The sequence below is a fragment of the Entelurus aequoreus genome, linkage group LG02 (genome assembly GCF_033978785.1).
Source record: "Entelurus aequoreus isolate RoL-2023_Sb linkage group LG02, RoL_Eaeq_v1.1, whole genome shotgun sequence".
Taxonomy (NCBI): Eukaryota; Metazoa; Chordata; class Actinopteri; order Syngnathiformes; family Syngnathidae; genus Entelurus; species Entelurus aequoreus.
In genome coordinates, this window is record NC_084732.1 from 15149066 (window position 1) to 15164691 (window position 15626).

The 15626-nt window shown below is 41.9% G+C and overlaps 1 protein-coding gene across 3 annotated transcripts; it reads left to right on the forward strand.

The window, feature by feature from the left end:
• Window positions 1-930: 930 nt before the first annotated feature.
• tppp3 (tubulin polymerization-promoting protein family member 3) lies at window positions 931-8047 on the forward strand. 3 transcript variants are annotated; one of them, XM_062022922.1, is made up of 4 exons: window positions 931-1078; window positions 3815-4012; window positions 4083-4236; window positions 7662-8047. In XM_062022922.1, the coding sequence occupies exons 2-4, from the start codon at window positions 3825-3827 to the stop codon at window positions 7854-7856; spliced, it is 537 nt and encodes a 178-aa protein (XP_061878906.1). In that variant the 5' UTR covers window positions 931-1078; window positions 3815-3824; the 3' UTR covers window positions 7857-8047. The 3 variants fall into 3 exon arrangements, with proteins under 3 accessions (XP_061878906.1, XP_061878915.1, XP_061878897.1); XM_062022931.1 differs by lacking the exon at window positions 931-1078 and adding an exon at window positions 1218-1461; XM_062022913.1 differs by lacking the exon at window positions 931-1078 and adding an exon at window positions 1222-1480.
• The last annotated feature ends 7579 nt before the right edge of the window (window positions 8048-15626 follow it).

Genomic DNA, 15626 nt, shown 5'->3' on the forward strand with positions numbered 1-15626 from the left:
TTATTTATTTATCAAACGTCTCCTTCCTTCATGTATGCTAAAGAAGAGTTATGGTTGTCATGGGAACGAATATTACACACGTTGATTATTTATCAAACGTCTCCTCCCTTTGTGTATGCTAAAGAGTTATGGTTGTCATGGGAACGAATAGCACACCGTTAGTCCTCACTTCAAACTCACCAAATGAGAATAAAATGACATTTTTTTTAACCTTGCTGACTAAAAAGAATATTTTACATCTGAGCGCCAGCGTCCTCTGCAGTGGACATCTGGGTTTTGCATTCCCCCCCCCCTGAAAAAGTGAAACTCTGACAAATGTCTTAACAGGACAAACTGGAAAATATTTGCGGACAAACTAGTCGTGACCGTCAGCCGTGAGTCGCGGGTTTGTTTATAGTCGCCAGGCAGGAAGTGACATCACTACGTGGTTGTTGTGAGTCGTCGTTTCGCTCGGGCTTTTATTTTCACAGGACGCCTGTGATGATTTGTGTGTGTGTGCGTGTGTGCGTGTGTCATCCCTCCATGATGTGAGGAATGGTTTCCCCGGCAACGGGTCATGACAACATCCAAACAATGTCACTGCAAAAGGAGTGGCCTTGTTAAAGTATGACACAAACACACACATGTGCGCACACACACACAGACACACACACACACACAGTGTCGGTTCTGGCGCCGGTCCAGTTCAATCACTGACTCCACCGAGCAGCTGCTGGGTTCCCAACAACAAAGAACAGAACCAGCAACGCTGCTGTCACCGCTGCAGCCCGCTTCTGTTGCATCAGACCCGGTTCTGCTCGGGTCCGCCCCCGACTTCCTGTTCAAAATCTTTCTGTTTGGCCAAGAAAACAAACAAAAGGCCTTTCGACCCGTGACCTTTGGCCCCTTGACTGGGGCGACGAGAGCCCACCCCTCTGACACCACCCGCCTGCATCCTCCCTCCCCACCCGTGTGATGCTGGACAGGATGTCGCCGTGACAACGGGATAAACAGACGACAACAAATCTCCAGCTCATTTTGAACGGGCGCTAGAAGCAGCAGCAGCAGCAGCAGAAGAAGAGACAGACGAGGCCTTCAGGTAAGAAGCTGCAGTGTGCATGTCGCTTTAATTCTAATCAGTTGAGTGCAAATGTCAAATTAGTAACTTTCCTACTGATGTGCATGCAAGTCCAACCAATAAAAGCATACAGGTTTGTAACTGCGCAAAAAAACAACAACACACGTGACGTATATTTTGTTTTTTAAGTGCAGTTCCTTTGACCACTTCAAACAAAACGTGGGGTGTGACGTCACAATCACTACGTAGTTCCCTCGTCCCGGTCTTTAAACAAACGTGACGTCGGTACCACGTAATGTAAACGAAAGCGTCAAAGCGTGTCGTTGAACGTCATGTTTCTAGTGCTTGTAGCCACCGAAAAGTTACTTTAAACACCATCCCTCAGCGGATTTACTCATATACAGGTACTTCAAATACTTCAAGGTAATGTATGAAAACTATCTCTCAACTTTGTGCGATAATTAAATGACTAAGTATCGTCGTTGTTAAAAAAATATTAATTCAAACGTTAGTCCGTACAGGTTTGTCGTGGCTCCACTGGGCGGTTATCTTGAAAGGTAACTTCGACCTTTTTCGGTTTTCCGAGTGACAATCCGAACCTGTGCGGCGTTCAAGTTCATGTTTCTTGCCTCGGAATGACAAACACGACGGTGTTTTAATTTCAATACAGTTTTAAGTATGCATCCTCTATATGGATAGAAAAAGTGTTGCTCTTCAAATTACTATGTAATCATCATACTATCGTCATATCAAATCGGCTCACATGTTTTGAAATGATGCAAAAATCCCCGGAAATAATGATTGAAATAATGACAAAAAATGGCTGATAAAAATATAATAACTCGCTTTTTAGTTAGGTTTAGTTAAAAAAAAAAAAAAAAATTGTAAAAAAAAGTTTGCTTTTAGTTTTGTAAAAAAAAAAGGCTAATAAAAAAAAGGAAGTCGCTTTTTAGTTACATTTAGTTTAAAAAAATGGATAGTAAAAAAAATATATATATATAGCTCGCTTTTAGTTAGTTTTAGTTAAAAAACAAAGTGACTAATCAAAAAATAACAGCTACCTTTTGAGTTTTAGTTTAAAAAAAGTTGCTTGGCAAAGAAATAGTTTGCTTTTTATTTGGTTTTAGTTAAAAATAAAAAATAAAAATAAATTTTTTTTAGTTACAGGTAGTTTTAGTTAAAATTGGCTAATAAAAAAATGTAAAAGCTCGCTTTTAGTAACAAAATTTAAAAAACTGCTCCCTTTTTAGCTTTAAAAAAAATTGTCTAGTAAAGAAATAGCTTGCTTTTTATTTGGTTTTAGTTTAAAAAAGATGTCTAAAAATGTATTTTTTTTTAACTTACCAGTAGTTTGAGTTAAAATTGGCTAGTAAATAAAATATAATAGCTCGCTTTTTAGTTTTTATTAAAAAAAGATTGGCTAGTAAAAAAAAAAAGATCGTTTTATAGTTTTAGTTTAAAAAAATGGCTAGCAAAAAAAAGTTTGTAAAAAAAAAATATATATATATATACTAGCTCGCTTTTGAGTTAGTCCATCCATCCATTTCCTACCGCTTGTCCCTCTCGGGGGTGCTGGAGCCTATCCCAGCTGCACTCGGTTTTAGTAAAAAAAAAAAAAAAGGCTAATAAAAGAGCTCGCTTTTTTTTTAGTTTTAGTAAAAAAAAAAAAAAGGCTAGTAAAATAATAATATAGTAGCTTACTTTTTAGTTTTAGTTAAAAAAATGGACTAGTAAAAAAATTGTAGTTAAAAAAATGTACTAGTAAACAAATTGGTCCCTTTTTAGTTAGTTTTATTTAAAAACAAAACAAAAAAAACATTAATTGGCCTGTAAAAAAATAGCTCGTTTTATAGTTAGTTTTAGTTAAAAAAAAAATGGCTAGCAAAAAAAGTTTGTAAAAAATAATAATACACTAGTTTGCTTCTGAGTTAGTCCATCCATCCATTTTCTACCGCTTGTCCCTCTCAGGGGGTGCTGGAGTTACCCCAGCTGCACTCGGTTTTAGTAAAATAAATAAAAAAAAGGCTAGTAAAAAAAAGAGCTCACTTTTTATTTTAGTTTTAGTAAAAAAAAAAAAAAAAGGCTAGTTATATAACAATACAGTAGCTTGCTTTTTAGTTAGTTTTAGTTGAAAAAATGGACTAGTAAAAAAATTGTAGTTAAACAAATGGACTAGTAAACAAATTGGTCCCTTTTTAGTTAGTTTTAGATTTTAAAAAAAAGCTCACTTTTTAGTTTTTAGTAAAAATAAAATAGCTCGTTTTATAGTTAGTTTTAGTTTTAAAAAATGGCTAGCAAAAAAAAGTTTGTAAGAAATAAAAATAATAATACACTAGCTCGCTTTTGAGTTAGTCCATCCATCCATTTTCTACCGCTTGTCCCTCTCAGGGGGTGCTGGAGCCTATCCAAGCTACACTCGGTTTTAGTAAAAAAAAAAAAAAATGGCTGGTAAAAAAAGAGCTCGCTTTTTAGTTAGTTTTAGTTGAAAAAATGGACTAGTAAAAAAAAGCTCCCTTTTAAATTAGTTTTAGTTTTAAAAAAAGTGGACTAGTAAAAAAATTGCTCCCTTTTTAGTTAGTTTTAGTTTAAAAAAAAAAAAAAAAAAGCCAGTAATTGGCCTGTAAAAAACCAGCTTGCTTTTAAGTCTTAATATATAGAAAATTCAGCTTTAAAATATGTCACAAAGCTTTCAAAGTAATGATGGTTAACTTTATTTACATACAGTTAAGGTTAAAAGCTTGTTTACTTCCATCCTAGATCTTCCATCATGGCGGAGAATTCGGACACCTTTGACCTGCTGGAGGCTTTCAAGAAGTTCGCCATCCACGGCGACACCAAGGCCACCGGGAACGAGCTCAACGGGAAGAACTGGGCCAAACTGTGCAAGGACTGCAAGATCACTGACGGCAAGAACGTGAGCAGCACCGACGTGGACATCGTCTTCTCCAAAGTCAAGTAAGTCCTCCTCGGTCGCCGCACCACACGCCGCACCACACCTCACGGCTCACGTGTGTGTGGTCTTCAGGCAGAAGTCGGCTCGCATCATCACCTTTGAGGAGTTCCAGCTGGCTCTGCATGAGTTGGCCCCGAAGAGGTTCAAAGGCAAAACTCACGACGAGGCCCTCCGGTCCATCTTCAACCTGGTGGAGGCGGGGGCTCCCAGCAACGTGGGCGTGACGGTAAGGAGGTTCCTGCTACAGTAGGGAGGGGATTCACATGGCCACAGTCCTGGGTGGATCTTGTGTGAGAGGAAGAGAGTGGATAGTGCACGCCCCAAATTTGTCACGTTTTATGTGTCAGGTAAACCGCGACGAATGGGGCCATGTTCACGCCAAAAATTTTTTTTCCGTCAATGCTGGTTTTGATCCACCCAGTTCTGGGTGGATCTCGTTCGTGTGAGAGGAAGAGAGTGGGATAGTGCACTCCTCAAATTTGTCACGTTTCGTGTGTCAGGTAAACCGCGACGAATGGGGTCACATTCATCAAAACTAGCATTGACACAAAAAAAAAATTTTTTTGCGTCAATGCTAGCTTTGATCCACCCAATGCTAGTTTTGGGTTGATTATGTGAGAGGAAGAGTGAATCGTGCACTCCCCAGATTTGTCACGTTTCATGTGTCAGGTAAACCACGACAAATGGGGTCACGTTCATCAAAACTAGCATTGACGCAAAAAAACAATGTTTTTTTGTATCAATGCTAGTTTTGATCCACCCAGACCTGGGTGGATCTCGTGTGAGAGGAAGAGAGTGGATAGTGCACTTCCCAAATTTGTCACGTTTCATGTGTCAGGTAAACTGCGACGAATGGGGCAATATTCATCAAAACTAGCATTGATGCAAAAAAAGTTTTTTTTTTGCGTCAATGCTAGTTTTGGGTGGATTATGTGAGAGGAAGAGAGTGAATCGTGCACTCCCCAAATTTGTCACGTTTCATGTGTCAGGTAAACCGCGACGAATGGGGCCATGTTAATCAAAACTAGCATTGACGCAAACAATTTTTTTTTTTTACGTCAATGCTAGCTTTGATCCACCCAGTCCTAGGTGGATCTCGTGTGAGAGGAAGAGAGTGGGATAGTGCACTCCCCAAATTTGTCACGTTTCATGTGTCAGGTAAACTGCGACGAATGGGGCAATGTTCATCAAAACTAGCATTAATGCAAAAAAAGTTTTTTTTTTGCGTCAATGCTAGTTTTGGGTGGATTATGTGAGAGGAGGAGAGTGAATCGTGCACTCCCCAAATTTGTCACGTTTCATGTGTCAGGTAAACTGCGACGAATGGGGCAATGTTCATCAAAACTAGCATTGATGCAAAAAAAGTTTTTTTTTGCGTCAATGCTAGTTTTGGGTGGATTATGTGAGAGGAAGAGTGAATCGTGCACTCCTCATATTTGTCACGTTTCATGTGTCAGGTAAACCACGACAAATGGGGCCATGTTCATCAAAACTAGCATTGACGCAAAAAAAAATGTTTTTTGCGTCGATGCTATTTTTGATCCACCCAGTCCTGGGTGGATCCCGTGTGAGAGGAAGAGAGTGGATAGTGCACTCCCCAAACTTTGTCACGTTTCATGTGTCAGGTAAACCGCGACGAATGGGGCCATGTTAATCAAAACTAGCATTGACGCAAAAATATATATATTTTTTGCCTCAATGCTAGTTTTGATCCACCCAGTCCTGGGTGGATCTCGTGTGAGAGGAAGAGAGTGGGATAGTGCACTCCTCAAATTTGTCACGTTTCATGTGTCAGGTAAACCGCGACGAATGGGGTCACATTCATCAAAACTAGCATCGACGCAAAAAAAAGTTTTTTGCGTCGATGCTATTTTTGATCCACCCAGTCCTGGGTGGATCCCGTGTGAGAGGAAGAGAGTGGATAGTGCACCCCCCAAATTTTGTCACGTTTCATGTGTCAGGTAAACCGTGACAAATCGGGCCATGTTAATCAAAACTAGCATTGACGCAAAAATATATATATTTTTTGTATCAATGCTAGTTTTGATCCACCCAGACCTGGGTGGATCTCGTGTGAGAGGAAGAGAGTGGATAGTGCACTTCCCAAATTTGTCACGTTTCATGTGTAAGGTAAACTGCGACGAATGGGGCAATGTTCATCAAAACTAGTATTGACGCAAAAAAAGTTTTTTTTTGCGTCAATGCTAGTTTTGGGTGGAATATGTGAGAGGAAGAGAGTGAATCGTGCACTCCCCAAATTTGTCACGTTTCATGTGTCAGGTAAACCGCGACAAATGGGGTCACATTCATCAAAACTAGCATTGACGCAAAAAAAATGTTTTTTTGCATCAATGCTAGTTTTGATCCACCCAGACTTGGGTGGATCTCGTGTGAGAGGAAGAGAGTGGATAGTGCACTCCCCAAATTTGTCACGTTTCATGTGTCAGGTAAACCGCGACGAATGGGGTCACATTCATCAAAACTAGCATTGACGCAAAAAAATAATGTTTTTTTGCGTCAATGCTAGTTTTGATCCACCCAGTCCTGGGTGTATCTCGCGTGAGAGGAAGAGAGTGAATAGTGCACTCCCCAAATTTGTCACGTTTCATGTGTCAGGTAAACCGTGACGATTGGGGCATGTTCATCAAAACTTTTGCGTCAATGCTAGTTTTGGGTGGATTTTGTGTGAGAGGAAGAGAGTGAGATAGTGCACTCCCCAAATTTGTCACGTTTCATGTGTCAGGTAAACCGTGACGAATGGGGCCATGTTCATCAAACTAGCATTGATGCAAAAAAACAATTTTTTTGCGTCAATGCTAGTTTTGATCCACCCAGTCCTGGGTGGACCTCGTGTGAGAGGAAGAGAGTGGATATCGCACTCCCCAAATTTGTCCCGTTTCATGTGTCAGGTAAATTGGACAAATGGGGCCATGTTCATCAAAACTAGCATTGACGCAAATTTTTTTTGCGTCAATGCTAGTTTTGGGTGGATCATGTGAGAGGAAGGGAGTGGGATAGTGCACTCCCCAAATTTGTCACGTTTCATGTGTCAGGTAAACCGCGACGAATGGGGCAATGTTCATCAAAACTAGCATTGACGCAAAAAAGTTTTTTTTTTTGCGTCAATGCTAGTTTTGGGTGGATCATGTGAGAGGAAGAGAGTGAATCGTGCACTCCCCAAATTTGTCACGTTTCATGTGTCAGGTAAACCGCGACAAATGGGGCCATGTTCATCAAAACTAGCATTGACGCAAAAAAACATTTTTTTGCGTCAATGCTATAGTTTTGATCCCCCCAGACCTGGGTGTATCTCGTGTGAGAGGAAGAGAGTGGGATAGTGCACTCCCCAAATTTGTCACGTTTCATGTGTCAGGTAAACCGTGACGATTGGGGCCATGTTCATCAAAACTAGCATTGACGCAAAAAGAGTGTTTTTTTGCGTCAATGCTAGTTTTGATCCACCCAGACCTGGGTGGATCTCGTGTGAGAGGAAGAGAGTGGATGAATATCGCCCCATTTGTCGCGATTTACCTGATACATGAAACGTGAAAAATTCGGGGGTGTAATTTCTGTACTGTGTATTGACAAAAATTCAACAAATATAAAAATTTAAAAAACTAGCATTGATGAGTACGCTAAATTGGTCCACAGAAAATGTCGAAGGCGGGAGGAGTGGACCGACTGACCGACACGTCGCGCTACACTGGCTCGCACAAGGAGCGCTTCGACGAGAGCGGCAAGGGCAAAGGCCGCGATGGCCGCGAGGATCTGGTGACCAACACGGGCTACGTTGGCGCCTACAAGGACGCCGGGACCTACGACGCCAAGATGAAGGATTTCAAGTGAGACCACGCCCGCTCGCTGGCAGGAAGTTGAAGCACTTAGGTCGGGATGGAACGTGTGAGTGAGTGTGAGTGTGTGTGTGTGTGTGTGTGTGTGTGTGTGTGTGTGTGTGTGTGTGTGTGTGTGTGTGTGTGTGTGTGTGTGTGTGTGTGTGTGTGTGTGTGTGTGTGTGTGTGTGTGTGTGTGTGTGTGTATTCATCACTTTATGGGGACAACTCATTGTTTACACAGTTACGTCGTGGGGACCAAAATCACAAAATCCTTGTCTTCGTAACGTAAACTCTTTAAAATTGTTCAAAACAATCCTAAATAAAGTTTAAGCTTTGGCCAAAACACACAGATTTTGGTGTGTAAGTGCGCGTGTGTGTGTGTGTGGCGGCCTCGACGCAGAGACTTCCTGCCAGAGGTTGCGTCCCCATGTAAAAGTCTTGATTTTTAAAGGGAAACTGCACCACTGTCGATGTCTACTTCCTGTGTGTTATGTCCCCATATGTTCATTTGATTCATCTCACTCTTGCTAACATCATTTCTTTATACCTCCTTTCTTACTGATGAATAATAAATGTATTCCATCACCATGACAACAAGTTGCTTAATGGAAAAAATAAAAACTAACAAACTCGTTTGTGTAGTCTTAGTGAATGGTGGATGTATCGATACCATTGCTATCGGACTGATACTGGTTGAAATACAAACCCCGTTTCCATTTGAGTTGGGAAATTGTGTTAGATGTAAATATAAACGGAATACAAAGATTTGCAAATTCTTTTCAACCCATATTCAATTGAATGCAGTTTTTTTTTTTCAAATAATAAATAATAATTTAGGATGTGTCTCCCGGCTGGCCTGGGAACGCCTCGGGAACCCCCGGGAGGAGCTGGGCGAAGTGGCTGGGGAGAGGGAAGTCTGGGCTTCTCTGCTTAGGCTGCTGCCCCCGTGACCCGACCTCGGATAAGCGGAAGAAAATGGATATTTGCATCGATTTAACATTGATTATTCCTTGTACCATTTTCACATACGGTTTCATTTTTTAAAAATAATTTTCCCTAAAAATAAGCTTGACTTGAAAGTACAGATAACTGTTAAATATTTTTTCATTTCAATTCATGTTCCTTTATTTAACTCATTGAGATTAAAATCTCTTTTTCAAGAGCGACCTGACAAAAGAGGGCGGCACAAACAAAGTTACAACGATAATTACAACGAGACAATACAACAGAACAGCAGTCAATCAATCAATGTTTACTTATATAGAGCCCTAAATCACGAGTGTCTCAAAGGGCTGCACAAGCCACAACGACATCGTCTGCTCAGATCCCACATCAGGGCAAGAAAAATACCACAACAGGTCAAGAATGATTTAAAATGATTAAGAATACATTTTATTTAAAAGCAAGTACATTTCCCAAGAGAACTGGTTTCTCGATCCTTTAAAATGGACTTAAACTCAAAGTGATCAATTCTGGTAGCCTCAGATCTTTATGGATGTCATTCCATGACCAGAGAGCAGCATAACTGTTTTTTTTTTCTCCAAGTTCTGGGTTGGCTCTAGTAACCAACATGTGGAGGACATACTGTGAGCGTAGGTTGTAATGACTGGAGTCTCGACGCACAAAGGAACACAGTTAGGTGGGGACAAGTCCATGAGGACATTTATACGCTACCGTTCAAAAGTTTGGGGTCACCCAAACAATTTTGTGGAATAGCCTTCATTTCTAAGAACAAGAATAGACGTGTCGAGTTTCAGATGAAAGTTCTCTTTTTCTGGCCATTTTGAGCGTTTAATTGACCCCACAAATGTGATGCTCCAGAAACTCAATCTGCTCAAAGGAAGGTCAGTTTTGTAGCTTCTGTAACGAGCTAAACTGTTTTCAGATGTGTGAACATGATTGCACAAGGGTTTTCTAATCATCAATTAGCCTTCTGAGCCAATGAGCAAACACATTGTACCTTTAGAACACTGGAGTGATAGTTGCTGGAAATGGGCCTCTATACACCCATGTAGATATTGCACCAAAAACCAGACATTTGCAGCTAGAATAGTCATTTACCACATTAGCAATGTATAGAGTGTATTTCTTTAAAGTTAAGACTAGTTTAAAGTTATCCTCATTGAAAAGTACAGTGCTTTTCCTTTAAAAATAAGGACATTTCAAAGTGACCCCAAACTTCTGAACGGTAGTGTATATAAAAACTATGCATCGAGAAAGTCTTCGGGCAGTTAAAAGATTGGGCAGTTTGCCTTTGCGTACAGAGTACAAATATAAAATACCGTAATTTCCGGACATAAGCCGCTACTTTTTCCCCTCGTTCTGGTCCCTGCGGCTTATACAAGGGTGCGGCTTATATACTGCCTGTTCTTCTCCGACACCGACGAAGAGGATTTCGGTGGTTTTAGTACGCAGGAGGAAGACGATGACACAATGATTAAAGACTGACTTTTCATATACCGGTAGGCTGGTTATTTTGATAACGTACATGCGAGCACTTTGTATTACTTTGCACCGTTGTATTATTTGTACTCTGCACGAATGCTGTTCGCCATGTCAAAGATGTGAAAGTTTGATTGAATGATTGAAAGATTTATTGTTAATAAATGGGACGCTTTGCGTTCCCAAACAGTCATCTCTGTCCCGACAATCCCCTCCGTGGTAGCAGGAACCCCCGCCCTATATACTACGGTAATTACACATCAAAACCCTGCGGCTTATAGTCGGGTGCGGCTTATATATGGAGCAATCTGTATTTTCCCCTAAATTTAGCTGGTGCGGCTTATAGTCAGGTGCGGCTTATAGTCCGGAAATTACGGTACATTTATGAATGGATGGATGTGATGAAAAAACATTGAATTTGCTCCGAAATTAACCAAAGAAACTCAGTTGCAACACTGTTGAATAAGTCCTGAGAGATCCAAATTTTGGGGTTTCGTCAGAAACATCTGCCGGTCGTAACTCAGCCTGCCAGCCAGTCTTAACAAATGGCAGTGTCGTGCCAGCTTGGGCCACAATGGTAGAACATCTGTTCGTCAGGAAGACGAAAGAAGGCAATCTTTGCCGAATGTCCATCATAACCAATGTTCCCTCTAATTTTTCATGTGTGTGAGCAAACGCAAAAACTCCCTGAGCATTCAGTGGAGCCCATGTGAGCAACATCAGACGTGCACACTGTGGCTACACCAGCAGCACACCTGTCCCAAACCTGACTAAATAACAAGTTCAATCATCCATCCATCCATTTTCTACCGCTTGTCCCTTTCGGGTTCGCAGGGGGGGTGCTGGAGCCTATCTCATCTGCATTCGGGCGGAAGGCGGGGTACACCCTGGACAAGTCCCCACCTCATCGCAGGGCCAACACAGATAGAGAAACATTCTCTTATTATTATAATCAAATGACAGCAGTCATTTCCATTTCTAATATAAGTGTTTAGGCCCACTTACAATCACAATAACAAAAAATATTGTTTTTCATGAACTGTGCACTTGTATTGTTTGTCTGGGTGGAGGTCCTGCTTTGGAAATAATTTGTACCCCTTTCAGACCTTGCATTTAGTTCCCATTAAAACATTCACATGTTGCACAATGAGATGTAAGCAGGGGATCATGTGTACATTCCTGCTACTTCCTGTTTGTAAAAAATAGTTTTTTATTAGTATTTATTGAATATACTAACAGCATTTCATGATTAATATTTATAAATTAAGATTCCTAATAAATGACACTGGAATAAGCACACATTTGATTAGTAAAGCATAGTGTAACGACCTGGAATGACACTTTATGTGTGGTGTTGGAGTTGTCCGACTTTTTTTGTGTGGCTGTAAACGCATCACTGGCTAAGTGCCATATGTGCATGTGTTGGCGCAAGTGAGAAAGAGCGAGCGGCTGCTATAACAAAGTTGCTTTTGGTCTGGTTTGTACTGCAGAAAATGACCACTTTTGCTAGATATCATTTTTTTTACTAATGTTTTGGTGATGTGTTTATGGCCGACAATAAAGAGTTTTGCTCAGTAAAGTGATGGATGGAATTCATGTCCTCAAAGCGTCTCGACAGACGTTACAATATTTGAACAATGATGACGAAAACTGTTTTCTCTTGTTGTGTCCGTGTGTCGAAAATTTTTGTGCGCTTATTTTTTTATTTGATTTTGTGCGCGGCATAGATTTGCCGTGCGCAGAGGACGCTTGAGCAGTGCGCAATTGCACAGGCGCGCACCTTAGAGGGAACGATGATCATACCGTGTCATCCTTTGTTGACGGGTACGGCCAAGACGACGGTTTATCCAGTGAATGCTGATTCATTCCCACCAAACGGCGAAGGGTGATCCAAGCACTCGAGGGTTTGGTGACATTGCTGCAGCACTAATGTGTTAGTGTTTGTTTCATTTCATGGCTAATTCAGTGTTTTTTGTCGTTACAACTGTAGAATAATTGTAATCGCACAACTTGTTTGCTATGAGTTCAGGCTGCCTGGCCTGAAGACAAAAGCTGTCTTCGATCTTATCAAGCAGAAGGCGGACAGCTTGTAAACCTCCACTGTGTGCGATGGAATGCGCCGTAGAGGTGTCGGTTTCTCAGATCTTGGACAGCCACGGGAAGGACCCTACAGCAGTGGCCTAGTGGTTATAGAGCGTCCGCCCTGAGATCGGTAGGTTGTGAGTTCAAACCCCGGCCAAGTCATATCAAAGACTATAAAAATGGGACCCATTACCTCCCTGCTTGGCACTCAGCATCAAGGGTTGGAATTGGGGGTTAAATCACCAAAATGATTCCCGAGTACGGCCACCTCTGCTCCTCACTGCTCCCCTCACCTCCCAGGGGGTGAAAAAGGGGATGGGTCGAATGCAGAGGACAAATTTCACCACACCTAGTGTGTGTGTGACAATCATTGGTACTTTAACTTTAACTTTATCAGGACCCGAAATCTGCAAGTAGAGAGGGGGCAAACCTGACACCGCTCCAAGCACCTTTTTGTTTGAACTGTTTATGACCCAGTGCAGCAGCTGTTTATGACCCCTCCCCTTAGAAGCAGCTGCAGCTACGTAATCAGGAAATGCCCAAATAAATGAGGAGGCGTGTGGAGCTTGTTCCTCAGAGCGGCGGGGTGACACTACGAGGGTGCAGGTCTACGCCTGTCTGTTTGATTCCTTGCTTCCTGTCTTGTTTAATATATAGTTCTGTGTTTGAACCTGACAACAATAAATATATGTATTTATATTTAAAACATTTACTTTTAGTCAGGCTTACTTTTAGGGAAAATAAAAGTTTAAACCACAAGTTAGAATGGTTCGCTGAATACTAACTTCCCTGGCTTGAAAGATGGAACCTAGTGTAAGAGCATAAATGCTTTTTAAAGTTAATTTACATTTTATGGAAGGTGCTTTATGTTTATTCAGCCAAAAGGGGACTATTGACTTTATTTAAATAATACGAACATGTATATGTTGTACGGAGCCCCTAAAGGGACATGGAGGAATTTTTATTTAATTTTATTTTTTAGATATGTGTTTCGTGCGCATGAGATACATATCTAAAAAAAATAAATACATAAATAAAAAAATAAAAAATAAAAATCCCCCATGTCCCTTCAGAGGCTCCGTAATATTGCATGCTTAGAATAATTATAAGGTACACTTTATTTGTAATTATTACATTTGTCGACGTACTATTTTATGCTGCTTTAATACAGTGACGAACTGTTTAATTGCATATATGGCGGAAGGATCTGTGTGGTAATGAGGTCTGGACACAATGTATTATGGGTAATGACAGTCAGGTATGGCGGAATCGAGCCACACAGTTTTTTGACCTTACTCTTACATTTTCTTACTCTTTGTTACTGTGACAAACTCGCTTTATTTTGCCATTCACTTGTTCCCACGTCGTTATTATTTGACGTTTTTGAATGATTAAGTTGACAAGTAAACGATACAAAACGAAGAGGAGCGTCTGGAGTTGTGAGCAGGAGAAAGTAGAGGAGCGTCAAGCTAAGGTATGTATTTGAGAGAGGGAGGGACTGTATTTCACACTGTAAACAGCAGGGGGCGGTAATGTACCTTTAATATTAGGGAGAGGAATTATTTGAACTCTGAACATGTAATCCAATATTATTTATACAGTACAGTACAGGCCAAAAAGTAGGACACACCTTCTCATTCAATGCGTTTTCTTTTTTTTCGACTATTTACATTGTAGATTGTCACTGAAGGCATCAAAACTATGAATGAACACGTGTGTGAGCTACTCAGTGGCCTAGTGGTTATAGAGGGGTGGGATTAAATAAGTGTAAACTTCTTCTCACTCCTTTTCAAATACGTACAAAAAAAAGAAAGTCCATTGCTCATTTTGTTTATTTTTTTCCCGTTTTTTATTCTCCATTGTTTTCATTTTGTTATAATGGCTGTTAAGGCTATAGCACTGTATTGGATCAGGCTTGCTCTTGTTTTTTTGCATATTTGAAATAAAAACATCCATCCATCCATCTTCTTCCGCTTACCCGAGGTCGGGTCGCGGGGGCAGCAGCCTAAGCAGGGAAGCCCAGACTTCCCTCTCCCCAGCCACTTCGTCCAGCTCTTACCGGGGGATCCCGAGGCGTTCCCAGGCCAGCCCGGAGACATAGTCTTCCCAATGTGTCCTGGGTCTTCCCCGTGGCCTCCTACCGGTCGGACGTGCCCTAAACACCTCCCTAGGGAGGCGTTCGGGTGGCATTCTGACCAGATGCCCGAACCACCTCATCTGGCTCCTCTCCATGTGGAGGAGCAGCGGCTTTAGTTTGAGCTCCTCCCGGATGGCAGAGCCTCTCACCCTATCTCCAAGGGAGAGCCCCGCCACCCGGCGGAGGAAACTCATTTCGGCCGCTTGTACCCGTGGTCTTGTCCTTTCGGTCATAACCCAAAGCTCATGACCATAGGTGAGGATGGGAACGTAGATCGACCGGTAAATTGAGAGCTTTGCCTTCCGGCTCAGCTCCTTCTTCACCACAACGGATCGATACAGCGTCCGCATTACTGAAGACGCCGCACCGATCCACCTGTCGATCTCACGATCCACTCTTCCCTCACTCGTGAACAAGACTCCGAGGTACTTGAACTCCACTTGGGGCAAGGTCTCCCCCCCAACCCGGAGATGGCACTCCACCCTTTCCCGGGCGAGAACCATGGACTCGGATTTGGATGTGCTGATTCCCATCCCAGTCGCTTCACACTCAGCTGCGAACCGATCCAGTGAGAGCTGAAGATCCTGGCCAGATGAAGCCATCAGGACCACATCATCTGCAAAAAGCAGAGACCTAATCCTGCAGCCACCAAACCGGATCCCCTCAACGCCTTGACTGCGCCGAAATAAAAATATATCAAATCAAATCAAGTCAAAGAGTGTCCGCCCTGAGATCGGTAGGTTGTGCGTTCAAACTCCGGCCGAGTCATACCAAAGACTATAAAAATGGGACCCATTACCTCAGCATCAAGGGTTGGAATTGCGGGTTGAATCACCAAAAAATGATTCCCGGGCGTGGCCACCGCTGCTGCTCACTGCTCCCCTCACCTCCCCTCACCTCCCAGGGGGTGATCAGGGGTGATGGGTCAAATGCAGAGAATAATTTCGCCACACCTATTGTGTGTGTGTGACAATCATTGGTACTTTAACTTTAACTATATATAACAATTACCATGTACAATATTACAGTAAGGGCAGCACAGTGGAAGAGGGGTTAGTGCGTCTGCCTCACAATACGAAGGTCCTGGGTTCGATCGTGCCCTCTGGATCTTTCTGTGTGGAG